Source organism: Marmota flaviventris, chromosome X (genome assembly GCF_047511675.1).
Source record: "Marmota flaviventris isolate mMarFla1 chromosome X, mMarFla1.hap1, whole genome shotgun sequence".
Taxonomy (NCBI): Eukaryota; Metazoa; Chordata; class Mammalia; order Rodentia; family Sciuridae; genus Marmota; species Marmota flaviventris.
Genome location: NC_092518.1, coordinates 106,471,997 through 106,492,089, shown reverse-complemented (window position 1 = coordinate 106,492,089; position 20,093 = coordinate 106,471,997). Strand labels below are relative to the sequence as shown.

The window sequence follows — 20,093 nt, the reverse complement described above, 5'->3', positions numbered from 1 at the left end:
CATAGGTTTGAATCACTACTTTGTACTGTGTGACCAGGAGCAAATTATATGACATATATTGGCCTCATCAGTACATTTATACCAATCTAAGATAATTGTTGCAAGCATTAAATGAGATAGTCTATGTAAAGTGTTTGATACGCTGTTTTACACACACACACATACACACACACATACACTCACACTCTCAGTAAATGTTAGCTATCACTATTCATTTGTATTCTGTTGCCTGTGCTTGCTTTAAAAACTTTTAAAAAATTTATTTGTAGTTTTTAGATATACAAGTGGCATCAGCAATATAATCATTCCTACCTCATTTTGTTTTATGAACTGTTTATTCTTTTTTTAAAAAAATTTATATAGGTCTGGCTAGTTTCTGTGGTGCGGTTTTTCGTAAATATCCAATTGATCTTGCTGGTCTCCTTCAGTATGTGGCCAATCAACTCAAAGCAGGCAAAAGGTAATCATAACATATGTAAATGAAATTCAATAATTAGAGTGCATCTGTGGTTTTGGAATATTGAGATTGTTATTATCCTGAAAGACTACTTGTTGATTATAGGCTCAAGTAGAACAGTTGCTCACTTATTTATATGGAATTTTTAATGAAGAGAAATTATAATTTAATACAAAGAGAGACACCCTTTTTCAGAAATAAATGTAATATTTGCCTATAAATGTAGCTCACTAAAAAGATACATTTACCTAATTTGACTGCCTGTTAGGCTTTTGAGTAAATAGTTAACATGGTATATTGTATATCCTCTCATGACAAAGCATATTGTGCTTCTGGGCAGTAATTTACCACATTGAGCATCTGGTAGGAACATGTTTATTTTAAAGGATTGTATAGTATCTTTAAAGTATAATTTTTAAAATTTGAACTTAAGATGTACATAAGGCTTATATAACTTTTGGACAGTGTTCTCTTCTTTATAAGTACCTAAATTTATTTAATTCTGGTCCAATATTAGTACTTATAGTGAATTAGTATGTAAATTAAGCATCATCAGCAGTAAATTGGCTAGTATAACAGAAATTGAATTTTTTTCCTAAAAGCTTTTTTTTAAAAATTATTTTTTTAGTTATACTTGGACACAATACCTTTATTTTTATGTGGTGCTGAGGATTGAACCCAGGGCCTTGCACATGCGAGGCAAGTGTCCTCCCACTGAGCCACAACTCTAGCCCCTCCTAAAGCTTTTTGATAGCTTTTAGTTTGTTTGCTTTCTATCTGTTGTTTTAAAGAAGTATTAAAGTGATTCTTGGCTGATTTCTTATTTTGACTTTGTGAAAACATTTTAGAATGTATAGACCCAGGATTTTGTCAACAGATCATTTATCAGCTATTCCTATACATTTTACTGTCTGTAGGCTAGAAGAACACACATCTTTTAATCTGTACTCAGTATAGATATATTTTCTGTACTGTGAATATATTTTTGTGATCATCTGATTAAAACACAGTTTAAAGAAAAATTATTTCATTGGTACTTGTATACTAATTTGCACGATAACTCTCTTTTGAAATTGGGTCCACTTACGAAGATGAAATATGAATAGTAGATTAAGTATTAGAGTTACAGAACTTGATAACTATGCTGTGGTTATATAAAAGAATTGCTCTGCTTTTAAAAAATGTGTTCTTAGGAATTTTAGGGAATAAAAGACCATGATTTAAATAATTCATCTCAAATTGTTCAAAAATCCTGTGCGTGCATAGAACGGGAAGGAGAGAAAATGCAAAAGATAAAAGCAAACAAGAGTAAAAGTGGTAAAAGTAGATGAAATTGGGGTATAGGGTATGAGTGTGCTTTATACTCTTTTCATAATTTGTATCCTATGTGTAAGTTTGAAATTATTTCCAAGTAAAAAGTTAAACATGCATAAAATATTTTTTCAGAATAGTTCTTTAAAAACCATGTTAACCTTTCCTCCATGTGTATGTACAAATAATTGGGGCATTCTCAGTATATTAATTATAATGTAGTGTGGCTTTCATATTGGATGTTTTAACTATCGAATATTTGTTTTTACTTTTTGGAATAGTTTTGACCTGCTTATATTAAAAGAAGTGGTACAAAAAATGGCAGGAATAGAAATTACAGAGGAAATGACAATGGAGCAACTAGAGGCCATGACTGGTGGGGAGCAGCTAAAAGCTGAGGTAAGAGTTGCTATTTTTGTTTACTGACTTTTAAAATTTAGAATGTACACTGATCACACCTCATCTTTGGTTTTGTATTTCAAGGTTTCAATTAATCCATAGTCAATCATGGTTCAAAAATATGAAATAGAAAAATCCAGATATAATTATTATATAATATATATATATATGTGATATAATATAAAACATAATGATTATAAGTTTTTTTTTTTTTGACCGGAGGGCTTCTTTTTTTTTCCGGCCCAGACGAGGGCTCCAGCCCACTTACCAGATACACTTAAAATGTAAATACAAGCTTCCAGAACAAATGCTACAACACAAAACAGAAACACATCGATTGTAAGTCTTAATTTGAACTCCATTCTGCGTAGCATGATGAAGGATGAAGTCATGCCTCTCACTTATTCTCACCTGGGATGTGAATCATCCCTTTGTCCAGCATATTTATGTTGTATATGCTAACAGCCCATTAGCCACTTAGTAGCCTTCTCAAGTTATCAGATTGATGATATAAATAGGTGTCTTCCTTATCAGATTGATCATCATAGTACTTGAATTCAAGTAACACTTCACTTAAGTAGGCTCATGCTACATCATAATGCCTGTGTCCTTCATGTCATCACATAGATATTTTATCATCTTGCATCATAAGAAAGGAAAGTACAGTACAATAAAATATTTTGAGGCAGGGAGAGAACATCCACACATAATATCACATAATTTTTATTGTGATATATTCTTATAATTCTTTATCAGTTACTATTAATAACTTACAGTGCCTAATTTATATATTAAACTTTATCATATATGTATGCCTGTATAGAAAAAATGCTGTATGTTTATAATTTGATGCTATCTGTGGTTTCAAAAATATACAATGAATTTTGGAATATATATAAGGTATATATGTATATATATTATAAGGTAGCACTACTATGTTCATGGTCATAGTCAAAAATTTAAACAGTAGCTCCGTGCAGTGGTGCACATCTGTAATCCCAGTGGTTCGGGAGGCTGAGGCAGGAGAATCGTGAATTCAAAGCTAGCCTCAGCCAAAGTGAGACACTAAACAACTCAGTAAGACCCTGTCTCTAAGTAAAATACAAAATAGGGTTGTTGGGAATGTGGTTCAGTGGTTGAGTGTCCCTGAGTTCAATCCCCTGTACCCCCCTCCAAAAAAAGGGAGGGAATGTTCCAGGTGTGATGGTATACAACCGTAACTCCAGCAGCTCAGGAGGCTGAGGCAGGAGGATTGTGAGTTCAAAGCCAGCTCAGCCATTTAATGAGGCCCTAAGCAACCCTGTCTCTCTCTGAGTTTGATCCCAGGTATGAAGCCCCCCAAATTTAAACAATACATAAGTATATAAAGCCAATGTCAAAGCCATATGTGTCCCCTTTCAGCAACCATACTACCTCCCTTTAAAAAAACTGAGATATATTAGTTATAGTAATCTTTTTAAAAAACAGTATAAAAGACAGTTTTACATGTGTACTAAAAAGAAGTTCTAGATCTTCAGTGCTCAGTGATATCCTCAGTGATATGCATAGTAACTCTATTGAACCTTTTCCACATTGAATAAAAATTGACAAGGGACTGCAAAGTGAAAAAATGGAAAGTATGCAGAAGTTTAAATACAATTAACAGTTATCTTTAATTCAGTGTGATCAATAACAGTGTCATTAGAATAAATTTATGAAAAAAGGAAGGAATATCAAATGTAGGAATGTTTTATTTTCAAAATTATGACTTAGCTTTCTTCTATGTCTTTATCAAGTCAGAGGGTATGGGCTATGTGCACTGTATGCCAGTAAATTTATTTTCTCTTATGCAGGGTGGTTATTTTGGCCAGATTAGAAACACTAAAAAATCCTCTCAGAGATTAAAGGATGCATTATTGGACCATGATCTTGCTCTTCCTCTCTGTTTGCTTATGGCTCAGCAGAGGAATGGGGTAATCTTTCAGGAAGGCGGAGAGAAACATTTGAAACTTGTGGGAAAGCTCTATGACCAGGTAAGTTAAAGTGACTTTTGTATTGATGTAGATTTTTAAATCCTGATAAAGGGAAATAGAGAACGTGACATAATTTGGAAAATTTCAATTTTGCACGTCATGTGAGTGGGAAAGAGCAGTAATGTTCAAATGGGCATTCTTAAATTAGGGCCTCTATTTCTGTACAGTTTTTGGTATTTAAGAGATGTCTGTAGGAGATGTTATAGTATGTGTAATGTTTTTAGTTAAATATCCTATTATTAAATTCCTGAAATTTCAAGTTGTTTCTTTTCCTATCTTTATTTATCTCTGGAAATCTGGAATTCAATCACAACATAGTAGATGCCATCTCATTTTTCTTTGTAATATGGTTGGTGATAGTTAAACACATTTAGTGTGCTAATTGTAGGTTTTAGTGCTTAATATTTATGTATACTATAAAGTTTTCATCTTTTAACAGCAAAGGAATTGGATTTGATTTGCCTGTGCATATTATTTTATGTAATTTTAGGTAAATATATTCTATTTAAAATGCCAAATAATAGCTTGGAACTTAAGAGACTTAATTGACTATTAAAGCCTTAGATTAATCAACCTATTAGGGCCTTGGCATCTTCTTTGTAATATGATTTTGTGATTGTGTTTGTAGGTAGTCTTTAGATGTAAAATTTGTAGTTTTTTGACAATAGTAAAATATTTATTTGGCCAATATATATGTGAAAGCATCAGATTTACGTTTTTTAAAATTTTTAATTGACATAAGAATTATGTATTTATGGGGTGTAGTGTGATAATCAGCTATATACAGTGTGTAATGACTAAATTACAATTAGCGTTTCCATCTCCTTAAACATTTATCATTGCTTTGTGTTGGAAACCTTGTAACTCCCCTTTTCTAGTTCTTTGTAAAATATATTGTTGTAAGCTATAATTTGCCTATTGTTTACTATTCAACACTAGGTTTTATTCATTCTATGTAACTATAGTTTGGTACCTGTGATCCACCCTCAACATCTCACTCCTCCTCTGTCCTCATCCTTCTTTGTCTTTAGTGACCACTCTTCTGCTTGCTGCTTCTATGAAATCAACTTTTTTAGCTTCTACATATGAATGGGAACATGTGGTAATTGTCTTTCTGTGCCTGGCTTATGCCATTTAACATAATGTCCTTCAGTTCCAACCATGTTCCCACAATTAAAATTTGAATTCTTAATTGTTGATCAAAATGTTATTAAAATGACATTTCTTAATCATTTTTGAAAATGTTTATGATGGTTTTTATAGAATGTAACATTCTGTGTTTTTTGTCTCATTTTAAAAATTTAGTGTCATGATACCCTGGTACAATTTGGTGGGTTTTTAGCATCAAATCTAAGCACAGAAGATTATATAAAGCGAGTGCCTTCAATTGATGTGCTCTGTAATGAATTCCATACACCCCATGATGCAGCATTTTTTCTGTCTAGGCCAATGTATGCGCATCATATTTCGGTAAGTACAGGTATCTTTGTTACCATTCAAGAATGATTCTAAATTCTTAAGCGTTTGAGTTTTAAATGTATTTTAGTTTAATATAGATTAGGTCTCTTTAGAGTTATTATCTTTTGTTAATATTCATTTCCAAATGGTGTACAATACAAGTGTATCCTTTTTTTAATAGCTTATTTTTTTATTAGCACATTATAGTTATATATAGTAGTCAGATACATCCTGACAAAATCATTCATGCATGGAATTTGATTTCAGTTCATGATCTCCCCATTTTCCTTTCCGCCCTCCTTCCCCTCTCCCATTCTCCTTCCTCTATTTATGTAAGTGAAAATACATCCTTTAACAATCAGTCTGTTGGGTGTAGTGGTGCATGCCTGTAATACCAGTGACTCAGGAGGCTGAGGCAGTAGGATTGCAAATTCAAGGCCAGCCTTAGCAATTTCATGAGACCTTGTCTCAAAGTACAAAAAAATAAAATATAAAAATAAAGACTTGGAATGTAGCTCAGTGGAAAATCACCCCTGTGTTCAATCCCCAGTAACCTCCCTCCCCCGCAAAAGTCATTTTATTGTTACTGCTCCAACAGTTGTCCTGGTTGATGTCTTATGGACACTTCCAAACTAGTTTTCAAACCCAGATGAGAATTACCAGAGAAGCATCTTAAAAACTCAGCATTCTCAGGCGCAAAATTCTAATTCAGTAAATTGAAAGGTGCTTGGGAATTTGTGCGTGTGTCGTGTGTGTGTGGTTTTTTTTTTTTTTTTTTTTTTTGGTTTTGGTTGTTATTGTGTGTGCGTCTGTGTGTGTTTTGATGCTTGTGAATATGGGTATGTTTCTTGAGTAACATTCCTAATGGCTACAGAGAAACCTGTTTTTTTTTTTTTTCAGAATATTCCTGTCAGATGACTATTACCCATAATGCTTAGAAAGGAAGAAGAATTAACAACCAATGCCTAAAAATTATTGCCCTTTTCTTTTGTTTAGCTTCTAGGAAAGGTGTATTTATGGTTATTTTCTTATTTCCATTTAAATGAAACCATTAAAAAACCTGCCTCAAAATAAGCCAAAGCCCGCCCAGCATGGTGGTACAGGCCTGTAATCCCAGTGGTGTGGGGGCTGAGACTGGAGGATCTCGAGTTCAGAGCCAGCCTCAGCAAAAGTGAGACTTTAAGCAAGTCAGACCCTGAGTCTAAATAAAATACGTAAAAGGGCTGGGGATGTGGCTCAGGGGTTGAGTGCCCCTGAGCTAGCTAGCTTGCTTGCTTTCTTTTCTTTTCCTTTCTTTTCTTTCTTTCAGAGAGAGTGAGAGAGAATTTTTTTAATATTAATTTTCCAGTTATCGGCGGACACAACATCTTTTTTTTGTATGTGGTGCTGAGGATCGAACCTGCACGCATGCCACGCGAGCGCGCTACCGCTTGAGCCACATCCCCAGCCCGCCCCTGAGTTTTAAATCCCTGGCAGCACCCCACAACACACACCAAAAAAATAAGCTGAAAACTTCCCAAGCATGGCATCCCAGTAGTGACTATATTGGAATTCCAGTGAAGATATGGGGCAGAGTAGATAGCCCTTCCTCAACTGTCACCTGTACTGGTCCCTGCAAAGCATGACCTCTAATGGGAACCTACTTTTCATTCCCCCCTTAGTGCCTTGTCAATTTATGGAACCCCCAGCATATCCTTCATTTTTTCTGTAGACATGGATTCTGGCCTTTTTGTTTATTTGTTGTTTTAAAATCTGTACTATATAGAAATTTCACTTAGGATTTTGGGGAAGATCTTGTTCCTTTCTCTTAAACTAAGATTCCTTCTTTTTTTTCCAGTAGGGACACAGAGCTGTGTAGTAGAGGTATGCAAAAAAGGTGCTGAGAAATGTGAGGTTCAACTGATCGTTTAATTGACCATTCACTGTTAGTGTTTATGTATCAACTGCTGCAGTTTTTCACTTCCCTCTAATAACTAACTAAATGTTACTTTATTAGCATCCTGTAATGCTTTCTGTCCTCTACACTCTAGTGAGAAAACTAGGATCAGGGAGTAGGGTTAGGCCTCTTCTTCCCCTTTAGAATCTCTCAATCCAAATAATTATATGCTGTCTTTCTGTAGTTATATCTTAAATTGTTGCTCTACCTCACGGTAGATGTGTCTCAGCTATAGAAACAAGGGATCTGATTTCTTGAAGATCTGAGATGGGAGAATTGCTTAATCTCAGAAATTCTGACTTGTCCTGTCCTGTACTGAGAAGTGAACACACTAATTGGTGATAATGAACCTTGGCAAACAGGATCACCTGGTTGTCTGAATTTTTTCTGGTCAGAAAATGGAGCAGGTCATTCATACCAGTAACTACTTACCTATTTACTGGCCCATTTAAATATTGTTTCTGTGTTTTTTAAGAGACAGAAAATCAAAGAAGTGGAATTTCCTTCTCAGGGCTAAGGAGAAAAACAAATGTATATGAAGTTGGTTATATAGTCCATGCAGAGAGAACTTCTTTTTCATGCCCCTCTCTGAAAAGGGAGTTCCTCAGCAACATAGGTTGCACTGGGTGGTCATCCATACTGCCCTGGGGATCCTTACTTTTGTATTTTAGGTGAACTCCTTCTTTTGAAGAGCCTTTCATGAAAGAAGGAAAGTGCATGAATATTAGAGGATTGTTTGGTTCCTTCCATAAATTGGTGATTACAAGTCTCTCTTGAGAATAATTCAACCAAATACTGCTCAGATTTTTAGGCCAATAAGTAAAGAGCTTTTTGAATAGTAGTCAGAAGTACAGTATATTTTGATTTGTTACCAGTTCTATTCCATACATCTTGTTTCCCAGGTGACTTGTGATGTAGAAAACTGTTTGATTCTTCTTTCTACTGAAGATATGAGCTTCAAGTGCTAGTTAGTTTAACTAGACCAAGAAATAGTCATCCTAGGTAAATATGAAGTACCACTGTTTTTTCTGATCGAGCTTATTTTTCGAACTAGATAGGGATTAGGAGGAGGCCTAGCCATAGAAGTCACAGGTTCAGAAACAGAGGACTGGGGAGACTGGGGTTATCAAATAGCCCTCTCATACCTGTAGCATACTTTCTACTTTTAATTGTTGAAACATATTGAGACACAGGTTTGAAGGAAAAGCTTTGCCCCAGTGCATGTTCTAAGTCTTTCTCAAATTAGTTAGCTATGTTATCCAATGCATGTAGTTTCAGCACTGTTTTATCCTGTGTTTTGTTAGACCTTAGCAGGTGTCATTCTGCTCACCTAGATTCATATTAGTTACCTTCAGTAAGATCCACTTTATAAATTTAAAAACCCTGTGTTCCCCGGTTGCTATTCTCTCAGGTCTCTAATGTAATTGAGACTTACACTCATAACTAGTTTTCTTTGTAGCTTTGTCACTTGTATATTCTCACTGTCATCATGTTCTCTAACATGGAGATAACAGGAGATAAGTCTTCCAACTTCTAGAACAGTACTAAGGACTTGTTATGCTTTTAGTTCATTGAACCTAGGGGTAGAGCAGCATCCAAGGCACTTAGGAAGTAAGGCACCTGGACTGTAAGGAGTTGAGCCTCTTGCCTATTAGTACAGAACTGGTATAGAACCTTTGACCTCTGCATCTATTTTTGGGTTACATGTTTAGCACAAACTGAAAGACTTAAGTTCTTTCCTAACACTTTAAGGACGATGCCTAATCCAAGTGTAATTTTCCTGGTGAGAGCTCTTTTATCCTAAAGAGACTGATGGACATGAGATAATAACAATTCTACTCTGTATTACTTTTCTTTTTTACATTTCCTCTATGGACTAATACACAGTCCATCTTATACTAACAGATTTTTTTCTCATATAGATAAGAGGATGGCCCTTCCTCTGACTTTCTTCCAAGTTAGCATATATTAGTCAGGCCAAAGAAGCAATAACATTAGTTATCACATGCTTTAAACTTCAATATACCATAGCTAATTATAGAAAAATTTATTTGGCTTAGCAGTAGAGTAACCAGCTGGTCCCGGTTTGCCTTGAACTTTCCCAGTTTTAGCACTAAAGTCTTGCATCTGGGTAAACCTTTAGATCCCTGGCAAACCAGGACAGATGGTCACCCTACTTTAGCAGTCTTAAAGAAATTTTCTCAACTTCCTAGAGTTGATCCATCTTATTAATTGACAAATTGTAACAGTTGGTGGAAACTGTGTGCAGTGATACTACGTTACATCTTTGGTTGACTGTTACTAGTTCCATTGTACTTCTTCACTAATGTTACAACCCTCCTCTTGGTTCTGTCAAACATCTCAAAAGGAGGACTGGAAGTCCTGCATGTTCCGTCCCTGATAGAGGAATAAGATGGAGTAGGGTGGGGAGAATGGTTGGGGGTACATATATCTTGTTCACTCACTCAGAAGATCAGCTTTTATTAAATCTCCTGAAAAACTCGGAACATGAGACTAAAGATTGGAACAGCTTCCAGGGATGATTTATCTTATGTTAATGTTCAGGAACTAGAATTTCCATAACAGTTTTAAGATGGTCATCTTGATTCTTTAAAAGGGAATACAAGTTTTTATATCATGAAAGTCAAAGCTATAAATTGTGTTGTGTGTGTATGAATTTTTTTTTTTTACTTTTTATCTCCAGTCAAAGTATGATGAACTTAAAAAATCAGAAAAGGGAAGTAAACAGCAGCATAAAGTTCATAAGTACATTACGTCATGTGAGATGGTGATGGCTCCTGTCCATGAAGCAGTGGTCTCCTTACATGTTTCCAAAGTCTGGGATGACATCAGCCCACAATTCTATGCCACATTCTGGTCATTGACAATGTATGACCTTGCTGTTCCACATACCAGCTATGAACGAGAAGTCAATAAACTTAAAGTCCAGATGAAAGCAATTGATGACAATCAGGAGATGGTATGTTTTTGTTCTAGCAACTCAAGTGCAATAACTTTATGGTAATTAATTCAGTGTTATTCCATATTTTGTTTTAGCTCGGGATTCTTGAAGCTCTTGTTGCTGAATAATATTTTCTTGAGTGGGTTTAATGGTAACCTCTTAATTGGTGGGGCAGAGGCTTGGTGAATGGATGGAAATTATGATTAATCAAAAAGCAGTTGAGGATGCTGGGTTGTGGCTTAGTGGAAGAGCGCTTGCCTGGCATGTGGTGGGCACTGGGATTGATTCTCAGCTTTTTTTTAAAAAGGTCCTTTGACAACTAGAAAAGTATTTAAGAAAAAAAAATGCAGTTGAGTTTGCTTTTCTTCTGAAGGCTGTGCTGGTAACTGAAAGTGACCTATGTGACTCCAATTGCAAGAACAGTAGGACTTTCCAGAAGGGGAACTCTTTAGAGAAGACTTTCTTGAAGAGCTGAGTCTAGAGTCAGGCAGGCCTTGGAAATATGGAGGTAAAAGGGACACCACTCTATAGTGTTCGAGTAAAGGAAGAAATAGCATAGTGATAAATTTATATAGTAAGGATGGTGCCAGATTATATAAGGCATTGAAAGATAGAAAAATAGATGAAATTGAGGGGGCTGGGGATATAGCTCAGATGATAGAGTGCTTGCCTCACATGCACAGGGCCCTGAGTTCAATCCCCAGCACCACCAAAAATAAAAAATAAAAATAGATGAAATTGAGAGCTGCTTTAGCTAAGCAGGGAAGTAATAATCATTAAAAATGGTACTTTAAAAAGGTTATGACAGCAGTATTAAGGATACTTTTGATAAGAAAGGAGCATGCATTAGGCTAGAGACCCTAGGTGACTTTTCTGGGTAATTCATTATGATATAGAGACCACTGACCACGGTCACGATAGTGGGATACTGCAAATAATTGGGATATATTAATAAAGAAGGAAGAGTCAAAGATGACTCCATGCATGCACCAGATGGAATTTATCATTGTTAAGGAAGGTGGCCTGGTGTGCTAAGACTCTGACACTGTTCTGGATGTGATGAAATGGAGGTGAAAGTAACACATCCGAGTGGATCTACTGTACATCTGTATTGAAATTATTACAAAGTGTCAACATTTAGCTGTTAAATTTTTTAATTAAAAAGGGAGGGTAATGTGCATATAGTTAGAAAGTATCTAACTTGTACTTTGTAGCCTCCAAATAAAAAGAAAAAAGAGAAGGAGCGTTGTACTGCTCTTCAGGACAAACTTCTTGAAGAAGAAAAGAAACAGATGGAACATGTACAGAGAGTTCTACAGAGACTGAAATTGGAAAAGGACAACTGGCTTTTAGCAAGTAAGTTGTTGGAAATATTACATATCCCTGCTACTGCTAATTTGCAAAAACAAACCTTTATAACTTTGGAGGTGTTGAAGTGTATTGTTTGTATTTCAACTCAGTATTCACTATCCCATTCTTCGGTTATTCATTAATGCAGAATCAACTTCACATTTCCACTGAAGGAACTGATTTAGTTTGAAGTGAAATTAATTAACTCATAACTATAATATTGGCAGCTTATCATTCAACTTTTCTGTATAAAAATCATATTTCTGGGAAAATGGTAGATAGAATATGTACACATTGAATAAAAATGATAGTCTTATCCCAGGCATGACCTTTTGGTTACAAACTATAAATAGTTTGTGGTTTTGTAGCATTCTCTACACTAAAGTTAATATGTTGTCATATTTAGTGGCCTTGAGGCACTTGAGGAAGAAATTTACCACTTAATATATTCTTCCCTTATTTTTAGAATCTACCAAAAATGAGACCATCACAAAATTTCTACAGCTGTGTATATTTCCTCGATGTATTTTTTCAGCAATTGATGCTGTTTACTGTGCTCGTTTTGTTGAATTGGTACATCAACAGAAAACTCCAAATTTTTCCACACTTCTTTGCTATGATCGAGTAAGTTCTTTTTATTGCAACTTTAAAAAGTCTCACACAAAGATAGCTAAAACATTATAGATGTATTGTGTGTTTGGTTAAAAGCATGAACTCAAGAGCCAAGTGGCTGAACTTGAATCCTAGCTCTACTACTTTCTAGCAGTCTGATCTTTGACAAGTTATTTAACTACTCTGTGCCTCAGTTTTCTTATCTGTAAGATGGGACAAAAGCACTTGCTTCATGAGATTGTTGTGATGATTAAATGAATCACTACACGTAAAAAGCACTTTGAGTAATAACTGTATGTAACGGCATTCAAGATTAAGCTATTAAATCATTTGAATTTATGTCTTATCATCATAGACAGGATTCTTCTCCATTCTTCACTTCTCTTTTTTTTATTGGTTGTTCAAAACATTACAAAGCTCTTGACATATCATATTTCATATATTAGATTCAAGTTGGTTATGAACTCCCAATTTTACCCCAAATACAGATTGCAGAATCACATCGGTTACATATCCACATTTTTACATAATGCCCTATTAGTAACTGTTGTATTCTGCTACCTTTCCTATCCTCTACTATCCCCCCTCCCCTCCCATCTTCTCTCTCTACCCCGTGTACTGTAATTCATTTCTCTCCTTGATTATTTTCCCATTCCCCTCACAACCTCTTATATGTAATTTTGTATAACAATGAGGAGCTAGATATCAAATCATGGTCTCCCTCCATTACCATGCAGTTTCCCTTTTCTCTCCCTTTCCCTCCCACCTCATGTCTCTGTTTAATGTTAATCTTTTCTTCCTGCTCTTCTTCCCTGCTCTGTTCTTAGTTGCTCTCATTATATCAAAGAAGACATTTGGTATTTGTTTTTTAGGGATTGGCTAGCTTCACTAAGCATAATCTGCTCTAGTGCCATCCATTTCCCTGCAAATTCCATGATTTTGTCATTTTTTAGTGCTGCGTAATACTCCATGGTGTATAAATGCCACATTTTTTTAATCCATTCATCTATTGAAGGGCATCTGGGTTGGTTCCACAGTCTAGCAATTGTGAATTGTGCTGCTATGAACATCGATGTGGCAGTATCCCTGTAGTACGCTATTTTAAGGTCTTCAGGGAATAGTCCGAGAAGAGCAATAGCTGGGTCAAATGGTGGTTCCATTCCCAGCTTTCCCAGGAATCTCCATACTGCTTTCCAAATTGGCCGCACCAGTTTGCAGTCCCACCAGCAATGTGCAAGAGTACCCTTTTCCCCACATCCTCGCCAGCACTTGTTGTTGTTTGACTTCATAATGGCTGCCAATCTTACTGGAGTAAGATGGTATCTTAGGGTGGTTTTGATTTGCATTTCTCTGACTGCTAGAGATGGTGAGCATTTTTTCATGTACTTGTTGATTGATTGTATGTCCTCCTCTGAGAAGTGTCTGTTCAGGTCCTTGGCCCATTTGTTGATTGGGTTATTTGTTATCTTATTGTCTAATTTTTTGAGTTCTTTGTATACTCTGGGTATTAGGGCTCTATCTGAAGTGTGAGGAGTAAAAATTTGTTCCCATGATGTAGGCTCCCTATTTACCTCTCTTATTGTTTCTCTTGCTGAGAAAAAACTTTTCAGTTTAAGTAAGTCCCATTTGTTGATTCTTGTTATTAACTCTTGTGCTATGGGTGTCCTATTAAGGAATTTGGAGCCCGACCCCACAATATGTAGATCGTAGCCAACTTTTTCTTCTATCAGACGGTGTGTCTCTGATTTGATATCTAGCTCCTTGATCCACTTTGAGTTAACTTTTGTGCATGGTGACAGGAGAGGATTCAGTTTCATTTTGTTGCATATGGATTTCCAGTTTTCCCAGCACCATTTGTTGAAGATGCTATCCTTCCTCCATTGCATGCTTTTAGCTCCTTTATCAAATATAAGATAGTTTTAGCTTTGTGGATTAGTCTCTGTGTCCTCTATTCTGTACCATTGGTCCACCCGCCTGTTTTGATACCAGTACCATGCTGTTTTTGTTACTATTGCTCTGTAATATAGTTTGAAATCTGGTATCGCTATACCACCTGATTCACACTTCCTGCTTAGAATTGCTTTTGCTATTCTGGGTCTTTTATTTTTCCATATGAATTTCATGATTGCTTTCTCTATTTCTACAAGAAATGCCGTTGGGATTTTGATTGGCATTGCATTAAACCTATAAAGAACTTTTGGTAATATCGCCATTTTGATGATGTTAGTTCTGTCTATCCATGAACAGGGTATATTTTTCCATCTTCTAAGATCTTCTACTTCTCTTTTTAGGGTTCTGTAGTTTTCATTGTATAAATCTTTCACCTCTTTTGTTAGGTTGATTCCCAAGTATTTTATTTTTTTTGAGGATATTGTGAATGGGGTGGTTTTCCTCATTTCCATTTCAGAAGTTTTGTCGCTGATATACAGAAATGCCTTTGATTTATGCGTGTTGATTTTATATCCTGCCACTTTGCTGAACTCATTTATTAGTTCTAGTAGTTTTTTTGTAGACCCTTTTGGGTCTTCTAGGTATAGAATCATGTCATCTGCAAATAGTGATAATTTAAGTTCTTCCTTTCCTATTTTTATGCCTTTAATTTCTTTCGTCTGTCTAATTGCTCTGGCCAGTGTTTCGAGAACTATATTGAATAGAAGTGGTGAGAGAGGGCATCCCTGTCTTGTTCCAGATTTTAGGGGGAATGCCTTCAATTTTTCTCCATTGAGAATGATGCTAGCCTGAGGCTTAGCATAGATAGCTTTTACAGTGTTGAGGTATGTTCCTGTTATCCCTAGTTTTTCTAATGCTTTGAACATAAAGGGATGCTGTACTTTGTCAAATGCTTTTTCTGCGTCTATCAAAATGATCATATGGTTCTTATCTTTAAGTCTATTGATGTGGTGAATAACATTTATTGATTTCCGTATATTGAACCATCCTTGCATCCCTGGGATGAAACCTACTTGATCATGGTGCACAATTTTTTTGATGTGTTTTTGTATCCGATTCACCAGAATTTTATTGAGGATTTTTGCATCTAGGTTCATTAGAGATATTGGTCTGTAGTTTTCTTTCTTTGAGGTGTCTTTGTCTGGTTTCGGAATCAGGGTGATGTTGGCCTCATAGAATGAATTTGGCAGAGCTCCCTCTTTTTCTATTTCCTGAAATAACTTGAAAAGTATTGGTATTAATTCTTCTTTAAAGGTTTTGTAAAACTCTGCTGTATACCCATCCGGTCCTGGGCTTTTCTTGGTTGGTAGTCTTTTGATTGCTTCTTCTATTTCATCCATTGATATTGGTCTGTGTAAGTTGTGAGTATCCTCCTGACTCAGTCTGGGCAAATCATATGACTTAAGAAATTTATCGATGTCTTCACTATCTTCTATTTTATTGGAATATAGGTTTTCAAAATAATTTCTAATTGTCTTCTGTATTTCTGTAGCATCTGTTGTGATATTGCCTTTTTCATCCCGTATGTTAGTAATTTGAGTTCTCTCTCTTCTCTTCATTAGCATGGCTAAGGGTCTGTCAATCTTATTTATTTTTTCGAAGAACCAACTTTTAGTTTTGTTAATTTTTTCAATATTTCTTTTGTTTCAATTTCGTTGATTTCCGCTCTGATTTTAATTATTTCTTGCCTTCTGCTACATTTGCTGTTGTTATTCTCTTCCTTTTCTAGGGCTTTGAGATGAAGTGTGAGCTCATTTATTTGTTGGTTTTTCCTTTTTTTGAGGAATGACCTCCAGGCGATGAATTTCCCTCTTAAAACTGCTTTCATTGTGTCCCATAGATTCCGATATGTTGTGTCTGTATTTTCATTTATCTCTAAGAATTTTTTGATTTCCTCCTTTATGTCTTCTGTAACCCATTGATCATTCAGTAACATATAACTTGAATCCTAGCTCTACTACTTTCTAGCAGTCTGATCTTTGACAAGTTATTTAACTTCTCTGTGCCTCAGTTTTCTTATCTGTAAGATGGGACAAAAGCACTTGCTTCATGAGATTGTTGTGATGATTAAATGAATATCTACACGTAAATAGCACTTTGAGTAATAACTATATGTAACAGCATTCAAGATTAAGCTATTAAATCATCATTTGAATTTATGTCTTATCATCATAGACAGGATTCTTCTCCATTCTTCACTTCTCAAAAAAAAAAAAAAAAAAACAATAAAAAATTTTACATCTTCTTGCCTACATAAAATCAGGGAAGCTTTTTAGTGTGGTCATATTCACAGATTTTTGCATCTGGCTTTTTTCTTATATTGAATTACTGAATTTTGTGGTTTAGAAATGTCGTACATTATAGCATGTCAGCTGCCTATTTTAGTTGCAGTTTTGCTTCTGCTTACTGTCCCCCAGTCCTAGTCATATTTATAGCTGTCTTTAAGAAGTTATTATGTGATGATGATGATAGGTTTTTTTCTGTCGTAAATCAGCTTTCTTTATAAAAGTTCTTTTCTTGTTGTTGCTTTATGAATGTGCTATTATCTCTCAATAGCCAGACTCTCCAAAAGTCTCTGCAAGTATGAATATAAAAGGGGAAATACATTTTGACTGAATTTACCTGGTATGACTTGCTATAATACAATGTTCTAATAATTAAACTGGTTTGACCTTGGCTTTTTTTTTCTTAACTACTATTCCCTGTAGGTTTTCTCTGACATCATTTACACAGTTGCAAGCTGTACTGAAAATGAAGCTAGTCGATATGGGAGATTTCTTTGCTGCATGTTAGAGACTGTGACCAGGTGGCATAGTGATAGAGCCACATATGAAAAGGTATGATAAATACCTTATGTTTTACTCATGTATAGAATGACCACTTGCAGTAATCTTTAGATTCTTCAGTTTTAAAAGGGAAGCTGAGTTTAAGATCCAGTTGTAAAGAATAGCATACCTTTTTATTCTATTTTAAACTGGCATTTCAAATTGGGATCATGCAATAATCCAAACTTATCCAAATATTCATGCTGTTTTTATGTGGAATCATTGATCTAGTATACTTAAGTTTCAGCTTTTGTTTTGTCAGATGTAACTTTAAAAGTGACAAACTGTTTTTCCTTAGGAATGTGGAAACTACCCAGGATTCCTTACCATATTACGGGCAACTGGATTTGATGGTGGAAATAAAGCTGATCAATTAGATTATGAAAATTTTCGGCATGTTGTACATAAATGGCATTACAAACTAACCAAGGTAAAAAAATTGGGTTTTTAAAAAGTATTTTCTCTTCATATTTGTACTTAATAATAATAATGGATCTTAAAATGTTTGTTGTAGGCATCGGTACATTGCCTTGAAACGGGCGAATATACTCACATCAGGAATATCTTGATTGTGCTAACAAAAATACTTCCTTGGTATCCAAAAGTTTTGAATCTGGGTCAGGCTTTGGAAAGAAGAGTGCATAAAATCTGCCAAGAAGAAAAAGAGAAGAGGCCAGATCTATATGCATTGGCTATGGGGTAACAAAATTATACTTTAATGTAATTTATGAGACTAGCTGACAGAAGGATTCTGAAGACTTTAAAATGTTTTACAGTGTTGAAGTTTATCTTCTGCCTTACTTCAGGAGATTATGGGAGATTATGCGCTCATGTTCCCACAGGCTGGTGAGAGTTGTCACTTCTGATTATCAACTTCCGGTCTATACTGGATGATAGTGTCACAAGTCATATATACTACGTCTCAAATGGGAGGAAATGTAATATTAACATCATAGTGAATTTATCAGATCTTCAAGAGAAAAAAAAAGTCAGTTTAAGGATTAGTTTATTTTGAAGTTATTTTTAAGAAAGTATTTAGGACTCTCTAAAAGCACCTTTAAGAAATTACTGAAAATTAATATTTTTTAATTCTCTGGAACCAAGTAGTTGAACAAATAACTTGCTAATTTTATTCTTTTAAACCCCATGTTTGTGCTTTTTGATTTGTATTTGTATATTTAAACACTTTGTGCGACTTTCAGCTACTCTGGGCAGTTGAAAAGTAAAAAGTCATACATGATACCTGAAAATGAGTTTCATCACAAAGACCCCCCTCCGAGGAATGCTGTGGCCAGTGTACAAAATGGGCCTGGTGGTGGGCCTTCTTCATCATCGATAGGAAGTGCATCTAAATCAGATGAAAGCAGTACTGAGGAGACTGGTATGCTTATTTGTAGAAACTTATAAATAATAGTTTTTGTTTTATCATATTGGAATGTTTTATATCATGTGACAAGTATGGTGCTAGCCTAATATTATAATTTTATTCCTTAGGTGAGAATATGTAACTGTTAAAAAGTAATCATTCTGCTGATTCTAATTATCCTCTAATCATTTGGCTGTGAAATTGTTTATTTACATTTAGGGGCTTGTTAAAGAAAACCTTATTTTTATTTCAGATAAATCAAGGGAGAGATCTCAGTGTGGTGTGAAAGCTGTTAATAAAGCTTCTAGTGCCACACCAAAAGGGAATTCAAGCAATGGAAATAGTGGCTCAAACAGGTAGGAACATAGTGCCATATGTCACAATTCTAAATTTCCTTTAATTGGCCTCATTAAGCATAAATTGAAGGAGGGTAGTAGTTGAGCAGTATGAAAGTCATTTAAGTTGGACTTTAAAATTTTGTATACCTATTTTGATGGTGTGTGCTCACCATCTAAATTATGGTTTAGCAGTTTTGTTTCCCATGTTGGGATATTCAGGGAGATGTAGGTGGTGAAGTTAGAAAAAAATTTAGGATAGAGTGATTGCTGTGGGCAATCTGAGTAAGTCTAGTTAACCTAGGAAAAGCGTACACTAATTTAGAGTAGTAAATCCATCCAGCTCAATAATTCATCCCCTGATGCTAGCACCCTTGGTTGATTTGTGGAATATATTTTTGTATTTTACTTTGTTAGCCTCAAAGATTATGAATGTGTACAGAAAGAACCTGATGTTCTTTTAATTTGCTTTCATGAATTTGCTTATTATTTACTGGATAAAGAAATATTTTCCTTTTTACTTAAGTTGTCCTTTACTTTTCAAAGGATTCCTCTTAGTTCTAGGATTTTTGAAGTCAATAAGAAACCCTATTATGATTTTAAACATGGAATATATTTTTTGAGTATTTGTCCTAAAATCCGCTTTTATTCTTAAGCAGCAAAGCTGTTAAAGAAAATGACAAAGAAAAAGGGAAAGACAAAGAAAAAGAGAAAAAAGAAAAGACTCCAGCTACTACTCCAGAGGCCAGGGTACTTGGTAAAGATGGTAAAGAAAAACCAAAGGAAGAGCGGCCAAATAAAGATGAAAAAGCAAGGGAGACCAAGGAAAGAACGCCTAAGTCTGACAAAGAAAAAGAAAAATTCAAGAAGGAAGAAAAAACTAAAGATGAGAAATTCAAGACGACTGTTCCCATCGTAGAATCAAAATCGACTCAAGAAAGGGAAAGAGAGAAGGAGCCATCCAGAGAAAGAGATATAGCAAAGGAAATGAAATCAAAGGAAAATGTTAAAGGAGGAGAAAAAACAACAGTTTCTGGGTCCTTGAAGTCACCTGTTCCCCGATCAGATATTGCAGAGCCTGAAAGGGGCAAGTGTGCCTTTCTTTATATTTGTTTACCTT

General features: G+C 35.2%; 1 protein-coding gene across 8 annotated transcripts in view; it reads left to right on the top strand.

Annotated features, from left to right (window-relative positions):
• Thoc2 (THO complex subunit 2) overlaps positions 1 to 20,093 on the top strand; it is a 120,518-nt gene that overhangs the window by 82,713 nt on the left and 17,712 nt on the right. For 6 of the 8 annotated variants that reach the window (XR_011705719.1, XR_011705718.1, XM_071606630.1 and 3 more), the window contains 13 exons: positions 364 to 460; positions 2,050 to 2,167; positions 4,000 to 4,179; positions 5,485 to 5,649; positions 10,278 to 10,553; positions 11,750 to 11,891; positions 12,352 to 12,509; positions 17,156 to 17,284; positions 17,571 to 17,702; positions 17,787 to 17,971; positions 18,475 to 18,653; positions 18,892 to 18,994; positions 19,630 to 20,060. Coding sequence is in view for 6 of the 8 variants with exons in the window: in XM_071606630.1 (XP_071462731.1) it covers positions 364 to 460; positions 2,050 to 2,167; positions 4,000 to 4,179; positions 5,485 to 5,649; positions 10,278 to 10,553; positions 11,750 to 11,891; positions 12,352 to 12,509; positions 17,156 to 17,284; positions 17,571 to 17,702; positions 17,787 to 17,971; positions 18,475 to 18,653; positions 18,892 to 18,994; positions 19,630 to 20,060 (2,295 nt within the window). In the remaining 2 variants the exon portion in view is untranslated. The remainder of the gene's footprint in view (positions 1 to 363; positions 461 to 2,049; positions 2,168 to 3,999; positions 4,180 to 5,484; positions 5,650 to 10,277; positions 10,554 to 11,749; positions 11,892 to 12,351; positions 12,510 to 17,155; positions 17,285 to 17,570; positions 17,703 to 17,786; positions 17,972 to 18,474; positions 18,654 to 18,891; positions 18,995 to 19,629; positions 20,061 to 20,093) is intronic. The other 2 variants (XM_071606631.1, XM_071606628.1) reach the window with 1 other exon arrangement.